Genomic DNA, 14,820 nt, shown 5'->3' on the forward strand with positions numbered 1-14,820 from the left:
TTTTTGAGTTCTCGCGTGACTTTGTAACTTTCCCACGCCTGTTGTTTAGGCGTCTGCCCTCTGCCCGTCGCCACTCCCTCCCCCTCTTCTCACCCCTTTGCCCCGTCACACCTCCCCCTCTTTCTCTCCTGCTTCTCCTTCCAGTCTGGTTCTCCTGTTGTGCCGTTGGCTTTGGTGAGGGAGCTGGGGGAGGGATCTCGCGATTGTTGGACTTTTTTTTTTTCCGGGGGAGAGTTATTTTGGAAGATGGCGCCCGTTGTTACGGGGTAAGTGCAGAAATTCAAAGCATAATGATATAAAAAAAGTTTTTTTCTTGTGTTAACCCGTTTGTAGTTAGTAGTATTCTTGAGTGATGCTTCGGGGTGTTCGGAGTGTTGCCTTGTCCTCAGTGAGCTGACCCCACGCATTGCTACTTTGAGGCTTGATGTGGGGTCAGTTGTGCCAAAGTATTCTTCGTAGTATTGCTGCTTTCTCTGCCATTTGAAGAGTTGTACGATATTGAATATGTTTCAAACTACTTAAGAAACTTTTTGTCAGTCAAACGTTTTACTTTTCTACTGAATTACTTCTTCTGTATTTGTGTAATGTGTGGTTTAACCATAGACAGTAAATGGTTTCAACAAGTTACGCACAGCAGCAATATAATAGCTTTACAAACTTCTCAAAAACTACCCTTTAAGGACAATGGTCAGTGACAATGAGTGTCAAATATATATTAGTGTCATTGCACACATTGTACAACATTTGCTGTGCTATTAGTACCATTATTTAAATATCTGTCTGAATTGTTTCCTTATTGTATACTGAGTTTCCTTAACAAGTATAAAAACATACTATAAACCAAAGGCGAAACCATTTTTTTATCTTTAGTTTACATGTGTATCTGAGTTAATAAAGCAATAGGATATTATAAGCATTTTACAGATTTCACGACTCGCTAGCATTGTGCACATTGTCACTCAGTTGTTCATTTTCAGTCAGGCTTATTGTTTTATCTGATATATTAGCCCAGCAGCGTAAACACCTTGCACCCTGATGTTTTTGTTTTGCAGGAAGTTTGGTGAGCGACCTCAGCGTTTGACAAGGTAAGCAGAAACAGAATGGCAACCTTCACAGTGCATACATCTCAAACTCTTTAAATCTACCACAAAAACTGGGACAACTTGATTACATTTGATTGCATTAAATGTTAGAACAATTTGTCAGTGTTAACATGATTTTCCTTCATTTCAGGGAGGCTATGAGGAATTACTTGAAGGACAAAAATGATCAAACTGTGATCATACTACATGCAAAAGTTGCACAAAAGTCCTACGGCAATGAAAAAAGGTTTGACTAGGACTTCTCATATTTCTATACTTTATATACAGTATCAATGATTTGTTATATTACTTTATAAATGTACACTCAAGTTTAAGTTTGTTAGATGATAAATAAATGTTCAAAACTGTACTGTATGTTTTTTAACCCTACTTGTGCCTCTTAGGTTTTTCTGCCCTCCACCATGTGTGTACCTGATGGGCAGTGGCTGGAAGAAAAAGTTGGAGAATATGGCGAAGGAGGGGTGCACGGAGCAGGAGGCCCAGCCATGTGCATTCATCGGGATAGGCAACAGCGAGCAGGAGATGCAGCAACTCAATCTGGAGGGAAAGGTGAGTTAGCATTTATACATTTAATATTAAAGGGATTTTAATTACGGTTCCATGTTATGATGTTGGTAATCGTCACTGTTAACAAAGTCTTCCTATTAGGCATGGGACAATATGAACATTTTATTTCAAATGTATCCTGACCATGATCATTTTGACGCACAATAGTATACTGATGCTTAAAATATGCTTATAAACCTAATATGGTACCACTTTACAATAACGCTAGCCTTATAAAGGGTTTACGAATAGTTTGTAATTCATGTATTAATTAGGTTGTGAACACTTTATAAATCATGAATAAGCTTTTATAAGACATGAGATAAAAAGGGCAACTGTGACCGGTTGCTTGCCAAATAGTGAGCCCACATGTATCTGTACGGCTAAGCCTTATATTGGCTACCTAGCTTACTTCGTGTTCTTCATCAGCCAGCATCTTTGGTATCTGTTGCTCACTGAGTTGATTCTCGCTAAGTAGCCAATATAAGGCTTAGTCATCTTGCCAAATAGTGAGCCTGTGTTGATGTATGAAAACTATGTTAGAACTGGTTTATAAATAGTTCTTAATGATTAATAAAGTGTTTACAACCTAATTATAAACCCTTTAGGAATCCTTTATAAGAGTAGTCTTATTGTAAAGTGGTACCCCTAATATTTAGTTAAAAAAACAATAATTTGAGTGAACATCATTTTCAGTAAAATCAGTGATCTTGAATGAGTTAATAATTAATCATAAGTTACCCCTGCATAAATAAACAATCAATAAAAAGAAAGCACTATTGTGTGAGTCTGCTACATTCATATGATAATAGCTGTTTTATTCATGCTAAGGCTCTATTTTTCCTTCTCTACAATGACAGCTTTTTTGAAGTCAATCATATGAATATATATTAATTCACGATTATCTAAGTTCCTACCATTCTACCTTTGCTCAGCTTCACTCTTAGCAAAGTATGCAAAGTAACCACACCATCAAATGTAAAGTTGCATTAATTAGCTGTCTGACATATCCTCTGTTTTTCACTGCACACATGCACTGATGTTCTTTCTTGTGTTTTATTATTGCACCAATGCCAACAAAGAACTCTTATACGGGGAAAAGAGGGAGGTGAAAGGGGGACAAACAAAACCATGCGCACTCGCACAAAAAACCCCTAACCTAATCTGTCTCCTTGCATTAGCACTTCTGCACAGCTAAGACTCTGTACATCAGTGACTCGGACAAAAGGAAACACTTCATGCTGTCTGTGAAGATGTTGTACGGGAACAGCGACAACATAGGAGTCTTCCTCAGCAAAAGGATCAAGGTCATCTCCAAGCCCTCCAAGAAGAAACAGTCCTTGAAAAATGCAGATTGTGAGTTACAGGGTGTTTGAACACACACATACAAACACTAGCTGATGCTTGACAGCTGTATGGTCTCACTACACACTGACACTCATCTCTCTTCCTTTACCCCTTTTCCTTTCTCCCCAGTGTGTATAGCTTCAGGGACTAAGGTGGCGTTGTTCAACCGCCTGCGTTCCCAGACAGTCAGTACCAGGTATCTTCATGTGGAAGGGGGGAACTTTCTTGCCAGCTCCCAACAGTGGGGAGCCTTCTACATCCACCTCTGTAAGTCTTTATCTGTGGTTCATTTTTTTCACTTTAAATTATTTTCATTGATGTTCATTTGTCCCTTGACTGATAGAGAGCACCTATTAAAGGTTAAGAGAAAGTTATAGACATTTACATAATTGTTATGCTCTGTTTCGTTTCCTAGTGGACGAGGAGGAGTCTGAGGGAGAGGAGTTTGCTGTGAGAGACGGCTATATTCACTATGGCCAGACAGTCAAACTGGTCTGTTCTGTTACTGGCATGGCCCTGCCCAGACTGGTATGCACCGTCTATGTAGTCATGTCTGTGGTGTCTGTCAACTGCACACAGATGTTTGTGTTAAATTGCATGTATACACATATATGCATTATCTTTCTCTGATTACTTATGATGGGTGTGTTTGTTTACATTTCCCAGGTCATTCGTAAAGTAGACAAGCAGACTGCATTAATGGACGCAGATGACCCGGTGTCCCAGCTTCACAAGTGTGCCTTCTACCTGAAAGATACAGACAAAATGTATCTCTGTCTCTCGCAGGAGAGGATCATCCAGTTTCAGGTGTGTAATAACGCACACACTTACACACATGGGCTGGAATTGGGGTTTTAAGTAAGAGTTTCAATTCTGCCTTAATCAAATCATTTTCAAATGATACTCTTTTAATTGTTACTTACCATATAACACGGGGCTTTTACAGAGAACATGTCTGCCTACAGCAAGAATGTGTTGTGAATTTAGTACCCAGGCTACATGTCTACCTGTTTGTTTTAATGAGCATCCCAAGGCGTTAGAAGAGAGTCTTATATTTATCCCTCTCATCGACAAGCTCCTATCTAAACTCACGTGGGTTTCTCTCTTGTTATATGTGCAAGTGGGAAGTGAAACGTATTTCTATATATTTTTTTCTACCTCCCAGGCCACACAATGCTCCAAAGAGACGAACAAGGAGAATGTAAACGATGGGGCTTCCTGGACTATCATTAGCACTGACAAGGCAGAGTACACCTTTTACGAGGGAATGGGACCGGTCCCAACACCGGTCACACCTGTCCCTGTGGTGGAGACTTTGCAGGTATGCAAAACATGTCTGTTATACATTTATCAGCCAACCTAAGTGCTGGTTACCAACCACTTCCTCTTTCAGTTTTGACTCAGCATTAAGGGACCATTTAAAGACATACAACCTTTTTTTTTGTATGTCTGTGTGAAGTTAAACGGGGGAGGAGATGTGGCGATGTTGGAGCTGACCGGACAGAACTTCACCCCCAAGCTCAGAGTGTGGTTTGGAGATGTGGAGGCTGACACCATGTATAGGTACGTTTCTGTTTCTCTGTGGGAACATTTGTGAGTAATGGCATCACCAGGACGGAGCTGCCATCCATGGAGGACCTCTACTCCCAGCGGCTCAGGAAGAAAGCCCTCAGGATTATCAAAGACCCCCATCACCCCAGCAACAAACTGTTCTGTCTGCTGCCGTCTGGCAGGCGGCACCGCAGCATCCGGACTAAAGCCACCAGACTCAGGGACTGTTTCATCCCACAGGCCATAAGACCGCTAAACACCTGAGCTCTGCTAAGTGCCCCGATAAACATTCCTGATGTCATCTTGCAATATACTTATTTATATAAATAGTTATCAACACAATAAACCATATTTAATTTTGTCTTAATTTACATTATTTTATTTAATATTCTGTTCTTGTACATACAGTGGCGGCACCAGGGTATGGCTTGGGTAGGCTACAACCATACCAATGAATGGCTTGGCCCTACCTTAGCCCGACCATGAAAAAGTATGCAAGTAAGCATGTTGAGAACACGGATTGCGAAAATCTACCGGTCTTGTCCACAACACACAAACTGACCCTGCTGTAACAACAAGTGCACGTTACTGATGCAATATGGATTAGACCATTCGGGCTTATGCTAGAGGGGTGCAAGGAATAGTCTAAGTAGTGGGGGAGTTTTATACACTAAAGGTGTGGAAATTCTCTGGCGTTATAATATCAGCGCGGCCGAGGTCAGATCAAAATGCCCCCGAATGCAATTTGAATAGAGTCAGACCTACAGCCAATCAGAGCAACGAAACGTTGGGTCTGCGTCATGCATTACAGATGAGATCAGTCGGAACCGCCATTTAGTATCCCCATTGGATCTTCAACGTCACAGTGGTCCCTTTTTATTTACTACAAGACAAATGTGCCGTTTTATTTCGTACAGTTCCATTTAGATTGAGACAGGGAATTAATCTAAACCTCTCGCGTGGCGTTTCACTGTCAAGGGGGGCGATATAGAGTGTATGTAATTACTTTGCAAATACTGACTTGAGCCCCACCACTGTATGGGTTAGCCCTACCATAGATTACCCAACAAAAATACTCTGAAGCCGCCACAGTGTACATATCATATTCTATTTACATGTATATAGACTTTTTGTACTACTTTTTACTATTTTATTGTATATGTTGGATTGTTGGAGGAGCTCAGGTCATAAGATTTTCATTGCCATTTCTACACTGTAGTTTTGTGAATATGACATTAAAACCTTTTGAATCTTTGAATATTCAAACCCTGTCTCAAACGTCTGTCCCCTCAGATGTGGAGAGAGCGTCCTGTGTGTGGTGCCGGACATTTCTGCCTTCAGGGAGGGCTGGCGCTGGGTGAGACAGCCGGTGCAAGTCCCTGTCACACTAGTCCGCAACGATGGAGTCATCTACTCCACCGCCCTCACCTTCACCTACACCCCTGAGCCTGGGCCCAGACCCCACTGCGGTGCTGCTGGGGCCATTCTGCGGACACATAGCACCTCTTCATCATCACCGGTATCTTCATCTTCCCCTTCATCCTCGTTGGGGGGGCTCGGGGACGGCCATGGAGCTTACAACAGTAGTGACTCAGGCATGTCGTCAGGGGCGTCCACCATGTCGCTACTGTCATAGTCAATCTGTCTGTGCTTTGAACGGCTGAGAGAGAACATGTGTGCATATGCTTTTGAGCCAGACAAGCTCATGGACCTGTGAAGAAATGCATACAGACTCACAAACTCTTCATCAGAGAGCAACTGTGATCATCGGGAATGCTAAAGAAAAGTTGGAGAAAAAAAGCAAGGACAAAGAGAAGACTGAATTCTCTCTTTAGCTCCCTCTACTGGTTTGTTTTGGACATTTCAAAAGCTACACTTAAAGGACCTCGATATTGAAGATGTTCAGCTAAGAGAAGTAAAATGCCCCATGTACTGCTCACAACAACCGGATTTGAACAAGAAACAATAATTTAGTTTTTTTTTATACGCCTGTGGGAAGCTATTTCAGCTGTGCTCTCTTTCTACTGAGATCACGTTTGTGCTGAACAGGTCTTGTTGATTCATCTGCTGTGTGCAAAGGAAACATTTGTTGTAAGAGTAACATAGTTTTTACGGACCAAGGAATATTATATTATTTTATTCATATTATATTTTATAAGCTTTTGCCGAGGTACATTTGACTTTTTTTATTTTATGATACTGCATAGTAAGTTCACTTTTGTTACCAAATAGATATTTTTTCATGTTGACTCCTTTTTGAGTTTTGTCTAAATCTTTAGGTCACTATGTTCAAAAACCTTCCCCAACTTTTTATAACAGATGTAATTTTTGATAAGTAGTGTATGTGTAAACTGTCAGTGTATTCTGGGAAACCTGTGCTTCCAATCAGCGTGCTGTTTTTGTATCAGAGTGCTTCAACTCAAGTCTAAACATAATCAGTTCTCTTTCTATTATAGCTATCACACAGCAGTACGTGTTCATGTACAGTAGAGAATCCTTTGAACAAAGTACAGAGTTTACATTAAGTCAAAGAACAAAGAAAAGAGGTCAAAAGTATTATCTGACTAGTCATATTACAGATGTATTTCTTTTGAGTTTGTGCTTAAGGCCCTGACACACCAAGAAGTAACCAGAGAACACGCCGACTGTTGCGTCGCCGTGTTCTCCTGCGTCTTGGCCATGTGTGTTCAACATGTTGAATCGACCCTGCATCGGCCATGAAAGGCCAAATAAGGCGTGTCACGGCCGGCGGTGCGGGACACACCAAATTCAGTTTGGGCGACAGGGCACGCTTCGTCGTCCGACTAACAAAAACGGACGATTTCGGCCTGGTGTGTAAGGGCCTTTATGTGTTGGAAGAAGAGCTTTAACATTGTTGCTTGGTATCCCTGTCTTCACACATGCACCAAAACGTAGCCATTGCACTTCGTTGAACCTGGTTTTGTGAAATATGGCATCTGACAGCAAAAGCACTAAAACTCAATTTAATACAATCAGAATTGGTTGATTTTTTGGGATTGACTTGAACGGAGTTAAAAACCTAGCTTGTTCAGTCGGTTGAATACAAAATGACTTTGAACTGACTTACTGAAATAGTTAGGAATGATGAGATGCCCTTTCCTTAAAAAAAAACCTACCAACACAATTTGTTTTGCCTAAAGTTCTCACACGAAATCCTGATTTGTATCGGGCTTTTCTGTCATACTGTTCCAAAATTCAAGTAAAGTTGAAGTACATTTGGAAGGTTGACCAGCTCACTGTCAGTTTTCATGACACAGCTGTAGATCTTTGCATGTTGTTTTAAGCTTGCCTAAGAAGTACATTTATGGTTGTACAACAAACTCCTTTGTTGTACCATCAAGTCCCAGCTGAACAAAAATCTCCATTTATTTCCGTGCTCTCTCTAAACAACAGTCAGATTGATGGACCATCTCTTGATTTGATTCAGTGACATCACAAACGTGTTTATTCTTTTATTGCGATGTGGTCACACTTGATACAATCTCTGCTCATTCCAAATGATTGAATCTCTGGTCACCGGATCCTTGTTCTGCCCTGTTCGTTTTCCCCCTACTGTGCCTTATGCTAATGTTTTTCTGGCAGTCAAGTGTCCATGTTCTATCTACAAGGCCAGGTGTGATGTAAGTCAGTCCTGTCATAAGGTCAACTGTGAACTAGCATGGTCAATCAACAGTAACATGTTACGCTGGCAGCTTTATGAGTATTTCCATGGCTTTTTCGTTTATTGAATAAGTGTCTTTACTCTAATCCTTCTTTTGATGTCCACTGCTCTTTCCCTATATGATCATCCCACCATAGTTTTAGTCTGGCGTGTTAGTCTTTCATAAGTAAATCAATCTGGCAAGGTTTCTTAGTAAAAGGTCATGAATAAAAACAAGCTGAAGCTGAATATCACTTGTACAAATGTTTTTTGTTTTGTATTTTGTGGTTCTTTTTCATCATCCTTAATGAGTAGAAACGGAGCTAAAGGACTAAGGTTAGATGCAATCATGGTAAATTCATATATAGTCCACACACTCGGATACTGGAGAGGCCTTATTGGACATGTGCCGCTTTCGGCATGCTCCAAAGGGGATAGGTCAAAGCGGCCCACTATTTTTAAACTCAGGGCTGAATTTCTGGAATGAAACCTGATACTTTGTAACTGTTTAAGAGTGTGAATGTGATGTGCTTGTTTGTGTGCATGTGTAGTCCTGCGGTCAGTTTGTGTCCCTCCGACTCTCAACGTTTCTAGTAATTCAAGTTAAGGAAATACACTGTTTGCGTCTGAGTGTGTTGATGAAATGACAAGCCATATATAGCACCAGAAACCTCATGAACAGGTGCACAAACATTTACCAAGTCTATGCACATAGCTTGAAGATCTGTGAACAAGCATACAAGTGTCAGGCGACACAGACAGCCTGGCCTTGACTGGACATATGACAAGCTATTCCCGGCAATATAATCTTAAACTCACTTCCCCACAGTGAGGTCTAAAGCCTTTAAATTGATCCTCCGCCCAAACCAGGATCAATAAAGCCACAAAAAGAGAATGGATAGTAAAAACCAGTTGGTATGATTGAGTGTGCTGTTGTTGTGCCACATGGTGGATTACAAGCAGCTGCTCAGTTCTGTTACACATAATAGACTAGGTATATCTACAAATTGAGGTCACTGGATCAACACTGCAGCTCCATGGTCTGGGTTGGAGACTGGGTTAGGAAACATGATGAAGTGTTAGGGCCCCTGTTGCTAGAGAGGGAGTGGGGGGGGGGAGTGAGGGAGGGAGGGAGACAAGAGGTGGGCCGGTCATATCCGCGTAAGAACGTCACAATTTGTACGTCTCTTTTTGGGAAAGTGGTGACAGAAGAGAGAACTGGACAAATCCGATTATCAGGTTTATAAAGAGACAGACTCCAACAGGAACAACAAGGAGCAGGGAAGAAATATTCACCATGAGCAGGATTAAGCTGATTTTGTCTACATATTTAAACAACATTGGCACACTTAAAATCTGTTTCTGAGTGCAATTTTGACTTTAATAATGATGGATGAGCGTCAGGACTTTTTTATTCTAACTTTTTATTAGGCCACGTTTGGATTAATAATACCACTGTCTCTTATTTTGCCGGAATACCAAAGACCATATTTGGAGTATTTTACGCACAGACTTCTTCGGATGATAGTACAAATCATGTTGGAGTCGTGTTGGAACTTTTTTCGCGTTTTCATACAATTCAACGTGCCAATTACCCAGCTTGCATGATTTCTCAAGTGAATCATCGGTATCACATCTCGCTTGCAAGGCTGGCCCTGAAATAATAACTCGGATCATTTGACGAGTGTCGCTGACTGACCGCCTTGCCTTCTAAACGGGGGTTGTTAGTGTGTATGTTCTTACTACTTCTATTTGAAAGAGTTTCTTAAATCTGGACAACAGGATTATCTACCATCTGCAATGCTTCCCTTGTCCCCCCTTCTGCTCCTCGTGTTCCCCGTTGCGCTCTTTGTGGTCGCGCAAGGCGCTGGGGACCTCCAGGGCTTCACCTTCCCCTTCCCCGGAGGGAGCGCAGGATTCGACCCAACAGGTATTACAGAAGAGCCAATTTATATAGGAAAGCTGTACATCAGCTCTCACTCATATAGTTGCATTTTTTCAAATATGCACTGTCATAGCCAATAATGTTACAAAAGTTAGACTAAAGGCCTAACTTCAATCTCGTCTCTACAATGGCTGAGAAAGGCAGACGGTCATGCTTCTGTATTTTGCATTATTCTATTTCTAACGTATCCAATTTTGCATTCAAATTTGAAAAAATGTATCCTAACTGTGCACATGGTAACCCATTCAACATTTTTTAACCATGTTGGTTTCAGCCCTAAATATTGTTTATTTATTACACTTGAAAGAAAGCCAAGAATGTCCATTTTCTCCATTTTGATGAACTGCCTTATTTTAAAGCACTGTCCACAGGTCATTGTACTCGAGACAATGCAGCCAACTTTACAAGAACACCCTTTGTTAACATGTGTTCTTGAGTCATTGCCAAAATGACATGTAGAGATTTATGTAAAGACATGTTAAAAAAACGTTTCACACTAAATATTGCTGGACCTTGTCTGGGTTGTTTTTATTCTAAAACTGTAACCTCATAACTAGATAACTTGGCTGCATTGTGCTCCTCTCATGTTCCCAGGTCTCCTAACAGCTCACCTGTGAAAAGACTGAAACTCGGGTCATGTTTAGGTCCCAGAGGGACACAGATAACACACTCAGACACGCACTTTCCAGAGGGTCTTTGCATAGACCATTGATATTTGATAGCCATGCCAAGCTGGGAGGTCTCCTCCTTGTTAAGAAATGCAACTTTCCTTAACAACTATGATGGGATCAATGTATTAGCTCTATACATTCATCCTTTATGTGAGAATAAGCCGAATAATGAATCATTTTGATAAATGTTGTCCTCTTCTGTTCATGTTGTGTTATTTCTAAAACTTTTGAAAAAACCTTCTCTGCACCCCTGGTGCTTTTCTGCTAGTCTATTAGCATCATTTAGTCTGGTGCTTTTTTACTATAGCAACATGTTGGACTTAAAACTATATTACTTTGTCATTATTTACAACATTTTTGGCAAAATGTTCCGAGATTAAAATCAGAACTTTTAAGAAAAAATATTTCACAGGTTTCATCTGAAGCCACTTCACATCCCTTGTTTTCCCCTTACATTGTGGATGGAGAGTAACATACTGTATGTTACTCCAGCTGGTTTTAACAGTGGGTTCAACAAGTAGACCTTTGATCCCTGTCCCCTCAGCTCATTGGAGCAACCAAATAACACAGTCACAGAAACAAAAATGGGCTCTGACTCACGACGATGACGATGATGTCATCTTCTTAGTGTTCCCGTATTGGAACACTATATCGTTTAACATGTAATTACAAAAGTACATTTGGCCACAATGACTAATTTTCTAGAGAATCTTTGCTGGCATTTTAACAAGTATGTTTGTCAAACCTTGTCTTATAGAGCGCTGGAGTTAAGGATTTAGCCTAAAGCTCATTGGCCAACACCGTTTATGTTTTATTTTTATAACAGCATTTGATAACTTACAGAATTTAAACAGCATTGTGATTTTCTACAGTCTACATGTGTTTCCATTTCACAGTTGATTAAAACTGTAGTTGTTACAGTCTGCTTAGATCTATAGACACTACAGAAACAAACTTGCTTGCCAGAACTTGTCAGTCTCTTGGTTCAGAGACTCTCTTGTTGACTCCACTATTGTGGCATAAGATGAATATAAAAGCCCTGGTTCAGACTTACATTTGGACATTGGGCTCAGATATTATGCTTAACTTAAACAGCTTTATATTTTCCTTGATAATGGTGGTTAACAAAAGAGTGCAAACAAAAGTGCAAGGACCATGTATAGCTACTAAAGGCATTTTAAGGAGAAATTATTTTGTCAACAAATCCTTAAACTGATATGTAGATAGTTATTCCCTATGTTTGTACACATATATAGAAATGGTTCCTTTAAATAATTAAGATTTGTGTTGCATTTAAATGTTATCGACAGTCACAACATATAGAGAGAGGGGTATACATAGCAACAGATGTCCCTTTCCAGTATCAAGAGGGCGTGAGGATTAAATGTGTCATATTGTCTGGCACCTTTTTCAACTACTGGTCTAACAGGACATCCTATACAATTTATTTTAACAAACATGCAATTAATAATTGCTGTCCAAAACATTTTTGTGTTTTAAGAGAAACCATGGCCATTTACTTTTTTCTTTTTTCTTTTTTACATGTTAAGGAGTTCACAATATACAAAAAGAGAAGAGTTCTATGATATACAGAAGATAATGGATAACTAAATGTTCACACATCATTTTAGCTCCTTGAATTTGGAATGATTAATCGAGCATTGTCCATCCATTACTGCTACAAAATAAACAATTGACATGTTTGATATGATTGGTATGTGTAATATAATACTAATTGATATAATGTCATTGCCTTCCTGTCACATGTAGATCCCTGCATGGTGGTATATCCACCATGTATGAGCGAGGCGGATCGCTACAGCCTGGAAGCCCTTCGGAGCATCCATCAGATGATGGACGATGATCAAGATGGAGGGATTGAGGTGGAGGAGAGTGTGGAGGTACAAGACTCATCATTCATGTTTACCTTGTTTTCCTAGCTGGCCCTGCATGTCTGCTCTTGCATTATTAAACAGACAGGGCAAAGCAACAACAGGTGTCCTGGCTGCTGGAAGAGTCAAAATGCTGCTTCAAAGATAGCAACAGTATTACTTTGCTTTTGGCTCAGGGTCAAAATTGGTTTGCACTAATAGAACACGGCAAAGCTGGTGACCTTCATAGTTACACTTAACAGTATAACTCCTCCTAATGATACCCGATCTCTGCGTCTCTTATTCTTTAGCCAATTTATTATAGTAAAAATAAAAGAATAATTGATTTGCCTCAGTGATGTAATACATTCTATAAAATACTATTATTTAAGTTGAGCAAACTTCTGTAATTGAGTGAAATTCCATGACAAAAAAAAAACAACAAGTTAATGGGCAAATACAATACTGCATTTCACAATTGTATTTTCAAAAATGGTTAGATATTCATCTGTTATCTTATCGTATCTGATCTTTTTGCATACTTGTACTATATTGCACCTCCTAAACATAGTTTTCTTTCTTCAGAAATAATTTTCTTTAACTGAAGACCATTATGCAATGGGATAAGAAATGGGATCAAAAACAAAAAACTTTTTGAGTTGATTTAGGAATTTTAACTAATTCACCAGCACTTACTATGGTATGATCTTGCTTGAAGTTAATATATCTGCACTCTGCTTGTTGTTCGGAGTTTGAAACTTTGTGGTTTTTGCACTTATTGTAAGTTGCTTTGGACAAAAGCGTCAGCTAAAATGATATATAATGTAATGTAATGGATGACACCAGTAATAATGCCACAATTGCCCTTTCAAAACCTCCTAGCCCCCCTATTTCCAGTGGCCTTGATTGGACCACACCTACTTTTAACTTAGTCTTAATTTTATTTTCAAACACACCAATGAAGTTTTAGGACTGCAACTTACCCTATTGTGGATATCTTGTTGACAAAATGTGTCCAAAGACAAACCTCATTTGTGGTGGTTCACACAACAGTAGGTGTCTTCCGGATCACATTTTAATAACTATTAAGTTTTAAATATCCAAAATGAATTATTATTTATTCCAAAGAGTTTGTGAGTCTTAAGTTGTATCTGACATTGGAAGTAAATCCATGATTCTAGAATACTTTCGCCATATAGAATGCAGTTCAGGGATACAGTATCCAGGGGCTTAGGTTGCGGTCGCCATAGAGACTTCAGGAGGGGGCTGGGCTCATCAAAACCCAGCCCCAAGATTCCTCTCGCAATCATATGAAGTCTCCGTTTACAGCCTAGGACACATTCCAAGACAGCATTAAAACACACACACACACACACACACACACACACACACACACACACACACACACACACACACACACACACACACACACACACACACACACACACACACACACACACACACACACACACACACACACACACACACACACACACACACACACACACACACACACACACACACACACACTCACATACACATTCTAAATAAATACTAACTTAAAACACAGAGTCCTTACTCCTAGAATTGAATTCTAAATACTTAACACATTGCAACATTATCCGACTGCTTTTGGAAGGAGAGATGTGTGCGTAAAAGTCTTTGTGAGACCTTAGCTTCGCTTTGTGCATCTGCATTTTTTTATATTTTTTAGACATTATATTCTCGGGTTGGTTTGTTTGTATGTGTGTGTGTGTGTAGGTTTGTTTGTCATCAGGAATATAGAAGAACTACAAGTCATATTTGTATGCAACTTGGTAGAAAGATGTAACATGGAAAGAAAGAGGGGATCCAAATCACATGGCAAATACACAGATTGTTTGGAGTTACTGAAAGGCCTTGGCCGAGATCTTCACTCTCTCAGTTTTTACATATTCCCTTTGTCCCTCTCTAATGTTATACAGTTCATAATCGAGGACATGAAGCAGCAGCAGACCAACAAACACAGCCACCTGCACAGAGAAGACCAACACATCACAATCGAGGAGCTATGGAGGGGTTGGAAGTCGTCTGAAGGTGTGTGTGTGTGTGTGTGTGTGTGTGTGTGTGTGTGTGTGTGTGTGTG

At 40.0% G+C, this 14,820-nt stretch overlaps 2 protein-coding genes across 3 annotated transcripts in view; both read left to right on the forward strand.

The window, feature by feature from the left end:
• The first annotated feature begins 52 nt into the window (after positions 1-52).
• Positions 53-8,462, forward strand: LOC307044392 (recombining binding protein suppressor of hairless-like). Of its 2 annotated transcripts, none has more exons than XM_079689570.1 (11): positions 53-266; positions 1,053-1,085; positions 1,234-1,329; positions 1,487-1,652; positions 2,831-3,005; positions 3,126-3,263; positions 3,412-3,524; positions 3,663-3,803; positions 4,162-4,317; positions 4,456-4,559; positions 5,841-8,462. In XM_079689570.1, the coding sequence occupies exons 1-11, from the start codon at positions 247-249 to the stop codon at positions 6,181-6,183; spliced, it is 1,485 nt and encodes a 494-aa protein (XP_079545696.1). In that variant the 5' UTR covers positions 53-246; the 3' UTR covers positions 6,184-8,462. The 2 variants fall into 2 exon arrangements, with proteins under 2 accessions (XP_079545696.1, XP_079545695.1); XM_079689569.1 differs by lacking the exon at positions 53-266 and adding an exon at positions 308-431.
• Positions 8,463-9,378: 916 nt separating this feature from the next.
• Positions 9,379-14,820, forward strand: part of LOC307018776 (stromal interaction molecule 2-like) — an 8,603-nt gene continuing 3,161 nt past the window's right edge. Inside the window, exons 1-3 of the mRNA XM_079649198.1 lie at positions 9,379-10,138; positions 12,595-12,725; positions 14,660-14,771. Of these exons, the coding sequence (XP_079505324.1) occupies positions 10,009-10,138; positions 12,595-12,725; positions 14,660-14,771 (373 nt within the window). The 5' untranslated portion in view covers positions 9,379-10,008. The remainder of the gene's footprint in view (positions 10,139-12,594; positions 12,726-14,659; positions 14,772-14,820) is intronic.

The sequence above is a fragment of the Notothenia rossii genome (genome assembly GCF_949606895.1).
Source record: "Notothenia rossii genome assembly, chromosome: 1".
Classification (NCBI taxonomy): domain Eukaryota; kingdom Metazoa; phylum Chordata; class Actinopteri; order Perciformes; family Nototheniidae; genus Notothenia; species Notothenia rossii.

Coding starts and splice junctions, on each gene's coding strand:
- LOC307044392 (XM_079689570.1), top strand. CDS start 247: ATGGCGCCCGTTGTTACGGG. Junction 267..1,052: donor ATGGCGCCCGTTGTTACGGG/GTAAGTGCAGAA, acceptor TTTGTTTTGCAG/GAAGTTTGGTGAGCGACCTC. Junction 1,653..2,830: donor AACTCAATCTGGAGGGAAAG/GTGAGTTAGCAT, acceptor TCCTTGCATTAG/CACTTCTGCACAGCTAAGAC.